An 18,228-nucleotide genomic window follows, 5' to 3' on the forward strand; every position below is an offset into this window, starting at 1 on the left:
ATAAAAGTATGCATACTTCTAGACACCTTTTTAAGAGATTTCTAATTGTTGATTGAGAGTTTAAATTAAAATGTTATGATACATTTTTTTCATTTGTTTTAAATTTATAAAGATATCTTAAAAACATTTATGGGGCTACTAAAGAATTCGCTAGTGTTATGAAATCTCTAAAAAAAAATACATACAGTAAAAAAAGAAACCATCTGAATTTCGTATTAAATATATTTTGTAGCATATTTCTAGGCACCTCAAAAAGACATTTCTAAGGGTTTCCCAAAAATGTATGTATTCTTTATCTGCTTTAAGAATGCTTAGTTTTTTCTTTTAAGCACAAATATATTGGCGGCTTAAAAATATCATTGCAGACGTTCCTAGTCGAATCTCGGATTTTGTCCTGCTAAATTTCCTTGCGGCACAAAACGTGCTTTCTCCCCGCTTTCCACACTTTCCTTTCATTCTCATCCCCCCGGTTAACTGCTGCTGGAAATATGATTACAATGGTTGACAGACAAAACGTCGTGCCAGGTGGGAAGGTTGTCAAAACGAATACATGTCCGACCGATGCGTGCGATTACCGCGGGGTGGAGAAAGGTGAAAGGAGAGAGTGGAGTGTGGAAGGCTGGGGGCTGCAAATGGAAATGGAGCACAAACAGGCGAGCAAGGGCAAATAGGATTGTTTGCCTCTGACATTGAAAATGTTTAAAGTGGCATTCGAAACACTCCAGCAACAACGAATCACGGTAATTATCAGCTATGTATTACAAAAAATATATTTACCAGCAAAAACCATGTTAACAAGTGGTTTTCATTTCAATTATAAAATAAATAAAAATATTTTCATGTCAGGGGAAGAGTGAATTTTTAATTAAGCCCGTTTAGAAATCAATAACTGTTTTATATTGCAAGAAAAATGCAATTTTAATCAAGGGTAATATTAACAGAATTAAGAAAACTTTATTACAACCCGCTTTGCAACGCTCTCCAAGATAATTTATTCACACATTGTTGCATTTTTAATAACCATTTTTCCGCCGTTATCCACTTAATTGCAGAATCAATTTTAGTTTCAATTTAATAATCACTAAATCCCCACCGATTCGTGTAATGCTTTATTAATCACCCGCAAAAAGAGAATAACCCAATGGTCAACTCCTTTTTTTCGTTCGCCAATCCATGTTGGATTTTTAAGTCGTTAAATCCAGCAATAAAGTTAGCAAGTAAAACGTATATCACAAACGCATTAAACTGCATTAATCTTGTCGGGATGGTAAATACCTGATGTAATGTGCATGTTTGTGGTTTTATGTACGTGCGCATATATTTTCGTTAGCCGCCTTTTGTTTTCGGGCTATTAAACGACAGGTTCGTAAAAATTTTGGCTGTACTCACGTATCACTGCAACGAAAAGAAAATAAGACAGGAAACAGGTTAAAAAGGCGCAAATAAAAGGAGAAAATCGATATTAAAGTAGATGGGATATGTGGAAAACCTAATTCGAAGATAAGCTTGGTTGGTGACCCAAAAATGCGCTTTAAAAGTCATTATCTTTTAATTTCGGAACACTTCTGAACACTTTTGTTGAAACTCTCTCAAAATTGGCATTTAAATTTATGTTTTTCTTAGTTATCAAGAAAAACTACATCATTTTAGGTTATGTGCAAAATGGTGACCCAAAACTGCGCTTTAAAAGCCATAACATTTTATTTTCGACATATTTCTAAATACTTTTGTTGCAATGCTCTCGAAATTGGCATTTCAATTTATGTTTTTCTTAGTTATCAAGAAAAACTACATCATTTTAGGCTATGTGCAAAATGGTGACCCAAAACTGCGCTTTAAAAGCCATTACATTTTATTTTCGACATACTTCTAAATACTTTTGTTGCAATGCTTTTGAAATTGGCATTTCAATTTATGTTTTTCCTAGTTAACAAGAAAAACTACATCATTTTAGGTTATGTGCAAAATGGTGACCCAAAACTGCACTTTGAAGCCCTAAAACTGGGTCTGTTGACTCCAATTTCACAATGGCATTCCTATATATATTTGTGCTTTTATTTTCCACTAATGTGCATAGTCGTGGTCAACGTTTTGCGAGTATACCATGTTGAAAGGTGACCCAAAACTGCACTTAAGAACCCCCATACCTCTGGTTCCCTTCGATCCTGGCCGCCTCACATTACACAGCACTCATATTTTTATTTCCCTGTTCTGTGCCGTTGGACAATTTGCCCCAAAATGTTGCTCGGCGAATGTGTTGAGTTGCTTTATAGGTGCACTTTCAGGATTTTGTCCCCAAAATGGGGATCGTCTGAGCCGGAATGGGAATGTATATGTAGGTATACACCTAGATATTTTGCTGTGTGTGCGAGCGTGTGTAATAAGCATAACAGCTTGGCAACCTTGCTTTTTCTCTGGCTAAAACGACGCTTCAGGCATCACATATTTTTGCAAGCCACTAAAATGCGCGATTCAGAGCGACGCAAACTACGCAAAACCAAAAAAAAATATGGAAAAAAAGGCTCAGCGAGTGGCAACAATAAAAGCAAACTCACAGATACTCACACCCACACACACACACACGGATACTGTCGAACCGCACGCAAATGTGGGTGAGGTGAAATGCATGGGGATAAGGCAGGTCCCTAACTATCATAACTATTTCATACACTTTCATGCGAAGGGGGCCCTTTGCCACAACAGAAACGGCTGTAAATGGTTGCAAATTAAACAGAAACATAGTTATTAAGCAATATAATTAAGCAAATATCATACAATTACCATGTTTTAGTTTGTTTCAAAGTGTGGCGAAAAAAGTTAACCAGACATATTAAACTGTAATTTACCAAGGCAACATTGTTTAATCAAACCTTTTGAAAGGAAGGGAAACGCAATATATAAATACAAATTATTTAACATTTGTCTTTTCAGACAACTCTTTGAATTTTAGTGATTTATTAATTTATAGGCAACTAAAAATACGAAGATAAATGAACACTATTTTATATTTTATTCTTTGTAATGAGTGTTTCAGGTTTTAAAATTCTTTTTGAGATACTTTGTCAAAATGTTCAACATTTCTTTTATTTTTGGTAAACAAAAAACTAGCAAAATCGCTTTATGACAAGATTTCTAGGCCTGCACTGCCGAACTTTAACTTGAATGTTTTAAACAATTTCTATGCCCGAATTTTCTGGCAGCATGCAGAGCAGAAGAAATTTCTTAGCTCCTTTCTTGGCCGCCTGCTTTTGTGGCATATTTGCCTGCGATTTTTTTTGGGTTGGCCCTGTTTTGTGAGCGCAGAAAGGATTTTCAGGGCATGCAGAAAGCCCGAAAATCCCGCCGGGTGAAGCTCCCATGCAGATGCTAAAATTTCCCTGCATTAAAGCCGGGTTGCAACTTTTTGACAGCCGGGAAAAACAGCAGGAAAAGTGTGATCGAGGGGAGGGGGAAGTGTTGCACACACATCACTTGCAACTGGAAAAGTTGTCCAATGTTTTATGAGTTTTGTGGCTTGTCAAAGGGGATTGTTGGTCTCCAAAGACGTTAGATGGGTGACGGGGCCAAAAAAAAAAACCATAAAACAACAACAAAACTCCTTTGTGCACTTACTCTAATGTTTATTCATATTTCATCTGTTATCTTGGCCAGGTCAAAGGTCGACCCTCAGCTGAACTTATCACAGGCAAATTTATGCCCGAGGAATGGCAGCAACTTTAGCCATTTCATTTGCATTCGCAAACAAATGATTAACAGCCCAAAATTGTAATTGAGACGGCAAAAGGGTTAATGAACTCGCAATTGCTGTACAAATAATAGGAATATATCTATTGTATACATATACATGAATAAATAATTATATTTCCTAGCACAATTTCGTTTTAAATTATTATAAATTGGGTAAGCTTTAAATTTGGATAGTTAATCCAAGCAGTATAACCGCTTTACAGTTATCAAAACAATCGATATCGATCTATTCTATCAAGGCATTTAAATCAATAAATGGATTTCCAGCTAAATTGCCTAAATATATAGAAAAATGCACATGGTGTCGCGCAATCTTCATTAGCGTGCGACACCTGTCTGATTTTCTGCACAATTACCCGACTTGAAATGTAACCAAAAATTGTAAATATTTACAGCCCCTCAAGGCCTGCAGTTGGGGGGGGGGGATCCTTGTAGGTGGTCTTGGCCTGATCCAGGTAATGGTTGACACCTCCATCAAAAGGATAAAAAGCCAACGTACTTCATTAATTTTAATTAAGCGCCCACAGCATGACAAAAACGTGAGACCGAAATAGGCGAGACCAAAGGGACGGCGGCGACAGAAACAACAGGGATCCCGCTTGCTGACGAAAAGGGGGTCGGAAAAAGGGGGGTTTGGAAAAGGGGGGCAAAAGTGAAAAGTGGAAAAAAGGGGCCGCGAAATAGGAACTGCAGGCAAAAACCCAAAGATGAACACTTGCTGTGACGAATTTCACAGATTTCACCCATTCCCATTAGCACAAAAATTAAATCATTCCAAAGGACTCACAATAAAATGAAATACAAAATCGGGTAGTATTTATATATACAAATGGGAAATAAAGGCCTTACTTTAATAAAAATAATGCTATCATCTACTGCTATGGATTTCGCTGAACATTGATTCCTTCCATTGATTTATAGTAGATAGCTTTATATATACAGAATATATTCTTTGACAATCGTATAGATTCTAATATATTTCGAAAAAATTAAGTGCCATTAAAAGGACTAAGAAAAATCTTAATATTTTGTATTCACTTGTACCTCTAATATTGGGAACATTATTTTTATAATATAAATGTACTTTGATCATCTCCAACTTAATGAAAGTGAGAAATGCAATGCAACATTTTTTTTGTCACTCCACAGTATCTACTGGTTAACCTTCACGGGTTTTCTCGGAATATCAAATACATTTGGAGCGCACTATTTTCGCCAGTTTCTGCCTCCATTTGGGTTTTCAGTTTCTGACTTTTGCCTTATGAATTTTTCAAACATGCAGACTGGGGCTGCCAACAGTCATTTCGACTTTCTGGCCAAGCGAAACCGCAAAACTTGAAACATTTCTCATATCGCCGACGGCCCCGTTTTGTAGGCTATGCAATAATAAAATGGGTGGTTTTTTTGGGGCATGTTAAACCTATTCGGTTGAAGTGTCTTGTCTGCCGCAAGAAGTCGGTTAAAGGTCAGAGGGCAAGACCAACAGGTTAAGGAGGGAAGTACCCAGTGAATTGGGCCGTATGAAGAAGTAATTGAGTGCAATGCCAGTTTGGCTTCGGTTCAGCTGGAGAAGTTAGGAAAGTGCTTTGGGAGTTGTCAAAGGAGCGGAGTTTTGGCAACTAGAAATTAAATAAGGCAAATGGGAATTGAAGGAAACCAGAAATAAATTGATTTAAGGCAGTAAATACATTTTTAAGCTACAGCTGTCAAAAAGTATGCAGTAAAAAAGGACTTTCCGACGCCTTTGTTGGTGATATGTGAACAATATTCAGAAGTATGTAAATATTATATCAAATAAATTGATTTGAAACAGTAAATCTTTTTTTTATAAGGCTGTCAAAAAGTATGCAGTAATAAACGGGCCTCAAAATATATTGCTGCATACTTTCAGGCACTATTGTTGGTGATATCAAAACACTATTCAGAAATATGTAAATATTATTTGTTTTGAACCAAATGGACAATACTTCATTGACACGGCGCCAATCCAATTACTGTTGACACTCCTCGAACTGACCATAATACATAGTTCCGAGAAGGAAGCCCCAAAAAGCAGGCAACACATAATCGAATTATCGGGACCATAATACGCAGTACTCACTAATCCAGCATTTCGATGTCCTCCTCGCTGTCGCCCTCGTCCTCATCGTCCAGCCCCTCCTCATCGTCATAGAAGCGGGCCTCATCGGCGGCATTACTGCCCCCGAACCGCTCCCTACTCCGTTCCCGACTCCGTTCCCTCTCCCGCTCCCTTTCACGGTTCTGCATTCCATTGCTGGTACTCCGACCCCTCGACGTGACCGGGGAGTCGGACCCATCCCTATTACGGCGATTCCGCTGCCGGTTCCGGGTGGACTGGACAGTCAGACCGACGCCCTGCTCCAGTTCCTCCTCCTCCTCGTCGCTCTCGATCTCAATCTCGTCGAGATCCCGCTGGCTGATGCTCCGCTCCGGCATTTCTCAACGATTCTAATTCAGATCACTCTCAAAAAAATCAACTGTGGTATGGTATATGGTATATGGTAAATGGTATATCCAAAAGTGCTCACTCGCGTGTTTTTGCGAACTTCTATTCTATTTATTTCGAAACTCTTGCGGAATTGTCTTTGACTTTTTCCCTGTATGAAACCACCCAAGATAGACTTGCACCGAACGCACTCGAAACTGCAATTGGCGATGAAAGCGCGTTGGCTAGCCTGCGATTGGCAATTGGCACAGAAGTCCAAAGACTTGCTGGGGCTTCACATCGCGAGACCTTAGCCAGAGGTGCTGGCCACGTCTCAAATGGCTAATTCAATTAGGTTCTGCTTGGAATCGGGGAGGAACCGGGCTCCGACCATCCAGTGCCCTCGAAAAATACCAGATACCAGAAAAATACCAATAATACCATTGAAATCTATTGATCAAAGCTGAACCAAAACCATTTCAACAATTATATTAAAATGTAATTCTTATTATAGTATCTATATCTAATGAGCCTTAAGCAATTATATATTAGTACTACTACGTAGTATAAATAGTTCAAGGAACAGATGTCCTGAATGATAAGTTTAAGCATTATAAACATCATATAAGGTGTTTTTAGATTACTATATTTAAAACTCATGAAATATAGAAAAAATAGGGGAAAATAATGACACAAACTTGGATCCCAAATGGGAAAACTGTAGCTCTTATAGGTCCTCAGATCCATAGCGGTTCCTAGCCATATACCATCTTCCCTATTTTGAATACAGGGTATGACTTCGACGGGGTCACTCCAAGAACATTTTGCACTTTGTTCGTTCGGCTTGTTCTGCTCACATTTCTCCCTTCGAAAGGCAACAACAAGGGCCGAAGAAAAGCAAATAATGCTGAAATGGGTCAGCGATTTTCGGGGGCGACATTGTGACTATAGGAAGGAAGCCCTTCGCACGTGCTGCTCACCTGTGATAACTGAAAGCGACAGGGGGGGGGGGGGGGGTGATTGCTCAGGTGGGCACATAGGTGACATCCCAATTCGCCACGTCTGCAGGAAATGCCTTACTCAATTGAGGTAATCAAGTACTCGTATTACTTAAACTGTGATTAAAACTATTTTCTGTGACGGCTGTTTGGGAAATTGATTGGCCATTTGAGGCGGTGATTACACACATTTTTGAGAGAAGAGAAAAGACAAAAAGGACTAGGTGGATTTAATTCGAATAGACTTTCAGGAAGCACTGGAAATTATTATATTTAATTTATAATACTCTATTTAAACTATTTATGAAATTTAAAATAAATATACAATTTTACTGCATACAATATGGTATCGTTAGATGTTTTTTTAACTTTATAAGTTTTACTATTTCCACATTATACCCATCTTGAACCGAGTTCAGTGCTTCCGCTTGGAATTTCATGGTATATTTGTCTATTGATTTTCGAGGCTCGCGTGATTTTCTTGCAGCCACTAAAATTATTAGTTGGCAGTAGCGAAATTATTGACAATTATTGGCTTGGCTGCGCTTCCGCCAATTCCCCCTTTTTTTTATCCCATATATTTTTTTCCACCCAGCCCATAAAACCATAAAAAATTTAAATGAGCTGAGCCCGCAACGAGCCCGATTTAATGAGCCATTTCAATGCCGCGGAGCCTCTGGAATTGTTTCTCGTCCAAAACGGGCAGGGAGTATCAACATTTTTTATGCATTTATCCGAACATTTGTTTTTAATAATGCTGTAAAATAAACAAAGCGAACACAAACGAAAGGAAGAGAAGATGTTTACTATTTTTTAAATCAAGCCTTAAGGCTAATAATTTAAATGGTTGCCTAATTAATCTCAAAATCGTTTATTTCGCTAAGCGTATTAATTAGCGACCACAGAACATGACTCAAACGGCATAAACTTGCGTCATAAGCAAATCTCAACCTTTTTTGGCATTTCAAATTGCCAAACATAAATCTGTCAGCTTGACAAAGTGCTAAGAGAATAATTTAAATCTCTGATTACCAACCAACTACAATGCATTAAATGACCTCAAAATCTGTTTGTCGACCAGCAATTAATTCTCTCCTCCGACGGCGTTTTGCCAAAGTCCCAATTGGCGTTTGTTCAATTGTTTTCCCAAAGGCCTGGCCAATTCACAGCCAAATATTTCGGCCCACGGGTCATATTGCCAATTATTATAATGCACATTAATTGAAGTCGTTGCACTAACGATAATTTGAGTTTCTCATGCATTTGAGGCGGGGGAAAAACAAGTGTCGAACGCAAAAAGTCGCAGGCTGATGGATTGCTTTTTGCGGAGCGTGTGGCCGACGGCCAATGCCAAGGGCACGAAACTTATGCCGGTAACTGTGACGAAAACAGCCGGCGACGGTCAGTGGGTCTATACAAAATGTGAATAAAAAATACAAGAAAATATTGAGACACGGCTGCGTAAAGGTGTCAACTCGGACAACCTTCAATGGCACATAATAAAAATCTGCGGCCAAACAAACCCACAGAATCGACCAAAAAGCGGAAGAAACAGGAAAACCAAGCAATCTCAGTAGCACCGAAATATGGGTGCTCTTTAAATTTTATACTACAGATTTAATATTAGGTTATTTTAACTTATTTTTTATTGAATAAATTGTAAGGAGATTGTATAGAAAAACATAAACACATATTTTTTGAGTTAATATTTAAAAAACAAGGAAGAACGCTATAATCGAGTACCTCGACTATCAGATACCCGTTACTCAGCTAAAGGGACCAAAGGAAAATGGAGATATGCAAGCAGCAAATGCGCCACCTACCGGCGGTAGACAGATTTAAGCGTTGTGGGCGTTAGAGTGGGCGTGGCAAAGTTTTTTTTAAATCAATCGATAGGTATTGACAAGACCAATATATTTCAGTTAAAATTTTTTATCTAGCATGAAAATTGTGGGCGCCACAGGTTTGGGCGGTTTGTGGGCGTTAGAGTGGGCGTGGCATATTTGCGTGACAAACTTGCGCTGCGCTCAAGCCTACGGAATCTAAATCTGAAATCCCATTTCTCTATCTTTGATATTTTCCGAGATATCCGCGATCATATTTACGATTTTTTGAAGTTTGTGGGCGGTTTGTGGGCGTTCAAGTGGGCGTGGCAAACTTTTTTTTGGGTCAATCGATAGGTATTGATGAGAACAATACATTTAAGTTAAAATTTTTATTCTAGCATGAAAACTGTAGGAGCCACCGTTTTGGGCGGTTTGTGGGCGTTAGAGTGGGCGTGGCACTCTACTGAAACAAACTTGCGCTGCGTAAGAAGCTCAGGAATCTGCTCGCCAAATCTCAATAGCCTAGCTCTCATAGTTTCCAAGATCTCAGCGTTCATCCGGACAGACAGACGGACAGACGGACAGACGGACAGACGGACAGACGGACATGGCTAGATCGACTCGGCTAGTGATCCTGATCAAGAATATATATACTTTATGGGGTCGGAAACGCTTCCTTCTGCCTGTTACATACTTTCCGACGAATCTAGTATACCCTTTTACTCTACGAGTAACGGGTATTAAAAGTAAAAATGATCAACATTTATTAAACAAAAATTCAAAAACAATTAATTTCTCGAAAATGGTAACTTATTACTATGGTAATGCCATATTGTTAGGAAAAGTAATTTCCATTGTAATATTTATTTATGTTAGAATACGCATTTTACGTGTACATTTGATAATTAAACCCGCATTTTATTGTTAAACGAGGCAGCCAACCAAAAAAACAAGGAAATCAAGCATTCAAAAAAATAATTCGACCGTAATAAAGTCAGAAGCCCTACAGGGAAATAAACAAAAATATCAAATTAAAAAATGTATAACAGAGATTGTTAAACAATTTGAAATACATTTTTTATTAAAGTTAATTATAAATCAATTAAACTGGCACAAAAAGAACAAAAAACCTTTACGTCTTTGCGTTGATACTAATCAGTTAAATGGCCGTCAAATTAGCAAATTCAGTTAACAAATTCTCAGGTTTGGCCAAAAGGCAACGACCAAGTAAGTCAACGAACACCATTCCAAATGCAGAATAAATAAGGCATAAATATAAATCCAACGAAAGAGGTAGCACCAAAATATAAAATATAAAACAATAATCATAGTTAAGGCAGGCAGTGTGTTAAGCGCCCATATAGAAATGCGAAACAATTAGGCGAAATGTACTCTAACACAAAAGTCGGCAAACAAAACACTCGTAAAATGCAGCAACAAAAAACCTATAAAAATAAGGAACAACAAACCAAAGTAAATAAACACGCATAACGATTTTTTGATAAGAGCGGACAGTGCGGGTCGTGACTATAAACTTGAAGCAGAGTCGCACGGAAGAGGTCGTTCAACGATTAATAAAACACTTTGTATGGCCACAGACATAAAATAATATTCAATTAATATATATACATTTTTTGCACACCTTTGACGATAATAATGGTGATGTTCCAACACATCAGGGGCGCCCACTTTCTTATCACCTGAGAATGTTCTTTACTTATCGGGGCTCCAAAGCAAACACTCTTCAAAAACGAGCGTTAAACAAGACAAATTACACCAGTTTACAAAAAAAAATTGATGAAATACGCACTTCAGGAAACCTTTGTTTTCCGGTAAGATACATCTCCCTGATTAAGAAAAGGGCATTTAAAATTTTTTCTATGGTACCAATTTTTTTTAAAGTGTAAAAAACGTTTTTCGCACTTTTTTATTTTCTAGCTCGAGTTGTGATAAACCGAATTCGGTCATTAAAGACTCATTTTACAGGTAATAGAATGCCCTTTAACTTTCTTATACACATCATTGAGTTCCATTCATTAGTTTAAAAGCTACACTTCGTCAAAGTTGAAAAAGTTGGAAAAAATGCAAAAACGCTGGCATAAATTGCTTCTTTAAAAATACACGCCTAAAAACCGAAATTAGTTTTATGTTGTTTTCTTAAAGGCTGAACTTTAACGGAGAATATAAGCCATTGATCACGACAATCCGTTGGTAAATCGATTTTTTACAGATTTTTAAACGTATATACTCAAGTTCAGTGTTCGGGAGCAGCGGCCGTTAAACATTATTTTAAATTTTCAGTGTTGGGGAACGTAAGATTTTGGTGCAAGTAGTTATGCATAACGTCAGTTTCTTTGCTATTAGTGCTGGGCAAGCTAAAAAGTATGCGATTGCAGTTACAAGGATATCATTTTCATATATTTTTAGCAAGGAAACTGACGTTATGCACTAGAACTTGCACCAAATTCTTACGTTCCCCAACACTGAAAATTTAAAATAATGTTTAACGGCCGCTGCTCCCGAACACTGAACTTGAGTATATACGTTTAAAAATCTGTAAAAAATCGATTTACCAACGGATTGTCTTGATCAATGGCTTATATTCTCCGTTAAAGTTCAGCCTTTAAGAAAACAACATAAAACTAATTTCGGTTTTTAGGCGTGTATTTTTAAAGAAGCAATTTATGCCAGCGTTCTTGCATTTTTTCCAACTTTTTCAACTTTGACGAAGTGTAGCTTCTAAACTAATGAATGGAACTCAATGATGTGTATAAGAAAGTTAAAGGGCATTCCATTACCTGTAAAATGAGTCTTTAATGACCGAATTCGGTTTATCACAACTCGAGCTAGAAAATAAAAAAGTGCGAAAAACGTTTTTTACACTTTAAAAAAAATTGGTACCATAGAAAAAATTTTAAATGCCCTTTTCTTAATCAGGGAGATGTATCTTACCGGAAAACAAAGGTTTCCTGAAGTGCGTATTTCATCAATTTTTTTTTGTAAACTGGTGTTATTACAGATGCCCAGACAATGGGGACTCGCTAAAGGTCACTTGAAAACATTGTTAAGTAAATAAATGAAAAACGAAACTTGTTTCGTCCTATATTTAAAAACAAGTGATTTTTAATCAAAGTTACAATATATATTTATATAAAAGAGATGGACTGATTGTTCATCAATTTAAATGTATCTCATATCTAATAAAATATTTAAACGTATCCAATCCAATTTAATTTTTCATTTTTTTAACAACCAACCAAGCAAATAAATAAATACTTCAAAATTAAATAAGGTCAATGAAATTCCCAATCATAAATATTAATTAGCCAGCACCCCATCTCTTTCGCTCCTCCTCTTTCTATCTCTTTCTCGCACTCCAAAACAAAATGGAATCAAGTTCAAGGCCAAGTTCGATATCGATCGATCGCCATCTCTTTCGCACTCGAGTGACTCACCTGCTGATTGAGATGAAGCTGCGCTGCTGCTGCTCTGCCGGCGTTGCGTCGACGTCGACGTCGCCGTTGGCAGGGGCAGAGGCAGAGACAGCGACCTCTGACGTCACGGGGCGGTAGATCAAAGGTTTCACGTTGTGCTCGAAATCGTCGAGGAAAACGACATCGTGGACGGGAATCAATCGGTGGTCGCTGACGTTGAAGTGCAGATCGCGAAAGGGACCGTTGAGAAGGCAGCGCAGCGGTGACGTCACCAGCTCGGCGTCATCCGGATCTAACTGTAAAGATATAGGGGGAAATTGTAGGATCATCCACAGAAATAATCAGATATTATACTGCAAGTGGGATCTATCTATGATTTTCATTTCGCTTTAAAAAATCTTAAGAATGTGTATACCCTATGGGATCGCCTGGTATGATGATATGATAAAACTTAATCTTTAGATCTAACAATATACTTTTATATTTGTAGTTTTTGTTAGTTAGCCCAGAAATACTCAGATATTATAATGCAATTAGGATCTATCTATGATTTTCATTTTGCATTGATAAATCTTAGAAATTTGTATACCCTATTGGATCGCTTGGTATGATATGATATCATATGATGATACTTTAATGATAAAACTTAATCTTTAAATTTAACCATATTCATATATTTTTTATTTTAGTTAGTTAGCTCAATAATACTTGGATATTATACTGCAAGTAGGATTTATCTATGATTTTTATTTCGCATAAAAAAATCTTAAAAATGTGTATACCCTATGGTATTCCCTTGGTATGATTATATAATGATACTTTAATGATAAAAATTAATCCTTAAATATTACTATATTCTTATATTTTTAGATTTTGTTAGTTAGCTCAGAAATAAATATAATGATATGATGATACTTTAATGATAAAACATAATCTTTATTAGTTAGCTCAGAAATACTCAGATATTATTCTGCAAGTAGGATCTATCTATGATTTTCATTTCGCATTAAAAAATCTTAAGAATGTGTATACCCTATTGGATCGCTTGGTATGATGATATGATGATACTTTAATGATAAAACTTAATCTTTAAATACAACTATATCTTATATTTTTAATTTTTGTTAGTTAGCTTTTTGCTGGTAAAACATAATACTGAAAAATCATATAAATCTCAAAGTAAATTAAGGTTCTACTTTAATATTTACTTAATTTATGTTTGGCGATAGCCTCGTAAAGATAAGTACACCCCAAAAAATCTTATGTAAACAGCAGATAAGATACTGATAATTATCACATAATATTTAAACCTACCCCAGGTCAAGTTAAATATCGCAGCTAGTAAATATCCTACAGGGTGAATTTATTAATTGTGATTTAAAATTTGTAAACCTAAGCTTTGTTTGCCAATTGGTTTTATATTTTGCACAACATTTCTGCTGGCCTATAAAAACTGTATAAAATATAAATATATTATTGTTTCGTTGTAATAATAAAAGCATTTTTGTATTTTCCCTAAAACTGGTTATGACAAACAGAGCCTGAATAATTTTTCAATTTTAAATGAAATACTCAATTCATATGCAGAAAACGTAGCCCGCAGCAGAAATCTATTTACTTTGTGGTTTTAAATGTTAAAAGTAAATAAAAGGTAATCAAATGAGCAATAAAATTAAATAGGATTATAATAAAACAGAAAAGTTAGGGGGGCCTTAAGGCATTTAAACCATTTATGTACCTTTTAATTTAAAGAATCTTTAGTGAATATTTAGGATCCCAAACCCACAAACCGTTTTTAGCAATGGGTATACCCATTTTAAATGTTAAAAATAAAAAAAGCCCAACAAATAAGCAATAAAATTAAATAGAATTATAATAAATCAGCAAAGTTAAGGGAGTTTTAAAGCATTTAAGCCATTTGCCTCTGAACTTAAAGAATCTTTAGTGAATATTTAGGATCCTTAGCCCACAAAACCCTTTTAAACAAAGAGTATACCCCTTTTGGGAGGGGAAAACTTAAAGATGCACGTTTTATACCTTGATTTTGCCATTGGCCGCTGAGAACATTGAGATTTCGAGATTTCAAAGATAACAGATGAGCAACAAATCAAATAAAATGCACAACAAACACAGATACAGCCACCCACACATGGACAATGTCTCTATGTGTGTGTGTAGAACGCGTAGAAGAAGAAGAGGCAAATTGGACACGCGTGCGTCGCGTTGGTTGAATTTTGACTGCTTTTTTTGGGCTACTTTTACTGCTTTTCCCGTGGTATTTTCTTTGTTATTTCACTGAATTTAACCCTCATTTATTCTGTTTTACTCTGTTTAATTCATCTCTTTTCTCTGCCATTACACTATTCACCATTTCATTTGTTTACTTATTTATTTCCCCATTTATTTAATTTGTTTGATTTTCTCTTAATTTTCTTTCAATTGGCACGACGCACACAAACACCGAAAAAAAAATGGGGGGGGGGGGGGGGGGGAACCCGAACCGCACTTGCACAATTGAAAATAACAACAAATCCATGGGATCGCGAAAAAATTCGGGCTGCTGCGGCTGCGCCTTCACTTTTCACTAAAACAAAAAGCACGTAAATAAATTTCAGACGAGATTTGCTTTTTTGTTGTTGATTTCTTTGCCGATCGCTCTGCCGCCGCCGACTGCGCTGCCCGCGTCGCCGCGCTCTTCCAATTGGTCCAATTGGGATCAAACAGCTGGCGGCCAGTTGGATCGCCGATTGCAGCGATGTGGCAGCCCTGGTCGAGCAGCAGAGTGGCCAGACTGTCCGCGCTAGCGGTGGGCGATAGGTGCTGGTGATTTCACAATCACGAGATTTAGTTTTTACCAATTTTATGTTCATAAATATTACTGAAGCTTGCCGGTCGTCGAGTACAGCGATAAAACGTTAAGCTAAGGTTATTTTAATTTGTTTTTAATTTAGATGGTGTTTTTTGCTTAAATATACATATTTGGTAATTAGGCTTCCATAAACTAGTGTTTGGCAAATTGAGTTTCTTGGGTACATATATATATATATATATATATAACTTACCGCGTGGACGAGAAAACGGCCCATTAACATGTTCCACATAACAAAAAGAATTGGTTTCCTTGAAATAACAGCCACATTCGTACACGATTAATATATAAGTGGGGGCCGAAGGACTTTAGCTTCCAGAGCCCATTCTTTTTTTAAATATTAATTTTAGTATTATATACTAGCCTTAATTTGTTAAAATAAAATAAATAAATCAATATAAAAGTGTATAGCCATTTCTGCCGTTATAAAGTAACCTGATACATGATTCTTGCATCGACTAAGTAAACAGTAGTAAATAAATGTAAATAATGTTGTCATGGCAACCTACTTGACTTTAAAAAATAAATCTAGTCAATCAGCCAAAAAATAATTTAAATTAAATTAAACTACTATCATAATATCATAAGCGACATCTGTTGTCGTTTTTATAAAATTCAAACGACAAGGCAACATTTTGAAACACTTTCAGAACTGAAGTGCTTGCATGAAAATCGTGTGTGATTTGCTATCTTAGGTGATTTAGGTAAGTAAACAACAATTATTAAGTATACTAAATGAATATAAAATTAATCGCTATCTCTCGATTAATTAGTCACGCGGTCACGCGACCTTCTCTAGCCGCACACTCGCTTCACAGCACTGCCGCCGCCTGCGCTTTCCAACACTGAAGCTGGCAAAAAATAAAAAACCCAAGCGTTGAATTTACCGAGTCGCCGTCTCGAATCAGCATAATTCCACAGCCATTATTCTCAATTCCGATCGGGTGAGTGCAGCACCAGCCGAAGGCAATGGGCTTTACGTAAAAACCGGGTTAAATCGGGGATAAAAGCAGAAAAACAATTGGGCGCATACAGTTAGTTACACACACGCGGCGGCTGCTGTCCCTGTGTGTGTGTGTGTGTGTGTGTGTGTGAATGTTTGTGTTTCACTAAAGCGGCAAAATCAAGCCAATAAATGTGGAAATACGTGTATTTTCCGGGCAATCAATGGTTTTCCTAGATTAAATTACTGCACTTTCGCGTTTAGTGGGCGTAATTTCCCATTTAACGGTAGCAAATTGGAAAATAAAAGAGCAATTGGCCCGCACATGGGTGTGTATGGGTGTGAGTGAGATGCGTTGAAGGAAACAGTTTCTCTCTCTCTTTCATTTTGCATTCTGTTTTTCTATGACTCCTAACGAAGTTTTTCGTTTTTTGCAGAATCGGCGAAAAATAAAGACACTTCGAAAGTCTCGGAATTCATAGGACCTCAGAATAAACACTGCAACCTAAGTATGGGACTGCATTTCGTTGCTATATCATGGCAAAGCAGGTTTTCAGTGTAAACATTGAACTTGTTTAGGAAAGGCTTCGTTTTCCCTTATTTATCATAAAGTCAGAAGGTTTCCAATGAACTACCCATTAAAAAAGTATAAACGATCATATTTCCAACTATTTATAGTCAATCCACCATTAAATTTCAATAAAGTTTCATTTTCATATTTTAAAAAGTTCGATCTATAAGAACTTTTTCTGAAACACACGAACTTTAAGAATTTTGGTACCATGCTGATAAGAAAAATGATGACGAATGTTAAATTTTAGTATGTAGCTATTAGGATTGATAAGAATACCTATAAGGGAAATCAAATCAATTTAATATTATAAAACCAATTAAAATACCATCTGATATCAGATTCCTTATAGAGTAAATGTATCCAAATTCTTTTAAACTCCTAAAAAACAAATTAAACTCAACCTTTTTAGAAACCTATAATTATTTTTGTAGATATTAGAACTTAACTAGACGTATTTGTAAAAATTAAACCATTTTACTTGAAGTTTCGATTGAGAAATTAAATAATTATGACCAAATTATCTTAAGAAGTAAATAAATATATCTTAGCAATCCTATAGCAAATGTATAAAGAATGCGGGCTAGCCTTTAAACCTGCTGCATTTCCCATTCTTTCACTTAAGCCCATTGTATTGTAAATAGTACAGTATATCCCAAGTATATCCCAAGCCTTATCACTAATGTGCTATCTTCCCCTGCAGATCACCATGTCGCACACCATCCTACTGGTTCAGCCGGGCGCCCGTCCGGAGACCCGCACCTACTGCGACTACGAGAGCGTCAACGAGTGCATGGAGGGCGTGTGCAAGATCTACGAGGAGCACCTGAAGCGACGCAACCCGAACACACCGACCATCACCTACGACATCAGCCAGCTGTTCGACTTTATCGACACCCTAATGGACATCAGCTGCATGGTGTACCAGAAGAGCACCAACACCTATGCCCCCTACAACAAGGACTGGATCAAGGAGAAGATCTATGTGCTGCTGCGCCAGGCGGCCTTCAGTCCCAATGCCTGAGGAAGGCTTAACCACAGAATACCAAATAACCAGATCATAAACTAAGGAGAGGCATTAACTGAGGAGGACGACAACACAGGACCACCATGCCACTCGCAGGGGGGAACGCTGCTGCTGCTGCTGCTGCTGCTGACTACAACCACATTACACCGACTACGGACAGCAGAAGACAATGCAAACACAAAGAGAACGAGAAACTGTTTAACTTAGAAATGGAAAACTTACTTTACACGTGCTAATATAATGTATATACACCCAACAACTGACAACTGTGTGTTTTGAATGTGCCCTGGACCATGTTCACTCTTTTATTGTACGGCAGCCACAGACTAAGGTGTTCTTTATAGCTAGCAATCTGTTGTATAATACT

General features: G+C 37.0%; 2 protein-coding genes across 7 annotated transcripts in view; one reads left to right on the forward strand and one right to left on the reverse strand.

The window, feature by feature from the left end:
* The window catches only part of LOC119557804 (eye-specific diacylglycerol kinase), a 135,883-nt gene extending 121,350 nt beyond the window's left edge, over nt 1-14,533 (reverse strand). For 3 of the 5 annotated variants that reach the window (XM_037870732.1, XM_037870731.1, XM_037870730.1), the window contains exons 1-3: nt 14,489-14,533; nt 12,473-12,747; nt 1,390-1,395 (exon numbers count right to left, since the gene is read on the reverse strand). In XM_037870732.1, the coding sequence (XP_037726660.1) occupies nt 1,390-1,395; nt 12,473-12,747; nt 14,489-14,518 (311 nt within the window). In that variant the 5' untranslated portion in view covers nt 14,519-14,533. Of the gene's footprint in view, nt 1-1,389; nt 1,396-5,848; nt 6,438-12,472; nt 12,748-14,488 lie in introns of those variants that run through there. The other 2 variants (XM_037870727.1, XM_037870728.1) reach the window with 2 other exon arrangements.
* A 1,576-nt stretch (nt 14,534-16,109) lies between these two features.
* LOC119557162 (protein enhancer of rudimentary) lies at nt 16,110-18,120 on the forward strand. Of its 2 annotated transcripts, XM_037869762.1 has the most exons (3): nt 16,110-16,264; nt 16,701-16,772; nt 17,538-18,120. In XM_037869762.1, exon 3 carries the CDS (start codon nt 17,544-17,546, stop codon nt 17,856-17,858), a length of 315 nt encoding a protein of 104 aa, XP_037725690.1. In that variant the 5' UTR covers nt 16,110-16,264; nt 16,701-16,772; nt 17,538-17,543; the 3' UTR covers nt 17,859-18,120. The 2 variants fall into 2 exon arrangements, with proteins under 2 accessions (XP_037725690.1, XP_037725691.1); XM_037869763.1 differs by lacking the exon at nt 16,701-16,772.
* The last annotated feature ends 108 nt before the right edge of the window (nt 18,121-18,228 follow it).

Source organism: Drosophila subpulchrella, chromosome X, assembly GCF_014743375.2.
Source record: "Drosophila subpulchrella strain 33 F10 #4 breed RU33 chromosome X, RU_Dsub_v1.1 Primary Assembly, whole genome shotgun sequence".
Classification (NCBI taxonomy): Eukaryota; Metazoa; Arthropoda; class Insecta; order Diptera; family Drosophilidae; genus Drosophila; species Drosophila subpulchrella.

Bases quoted from the DNA above. Each gene is read 5' to 3' on its own strand.
- LOC119557162 (XM_037869762.1), top strand. From the start codon at position 17,544: ATGTCGCACACCATCCTACTGGTTCAGCCGGGCGCCCGTCCGGAGACC.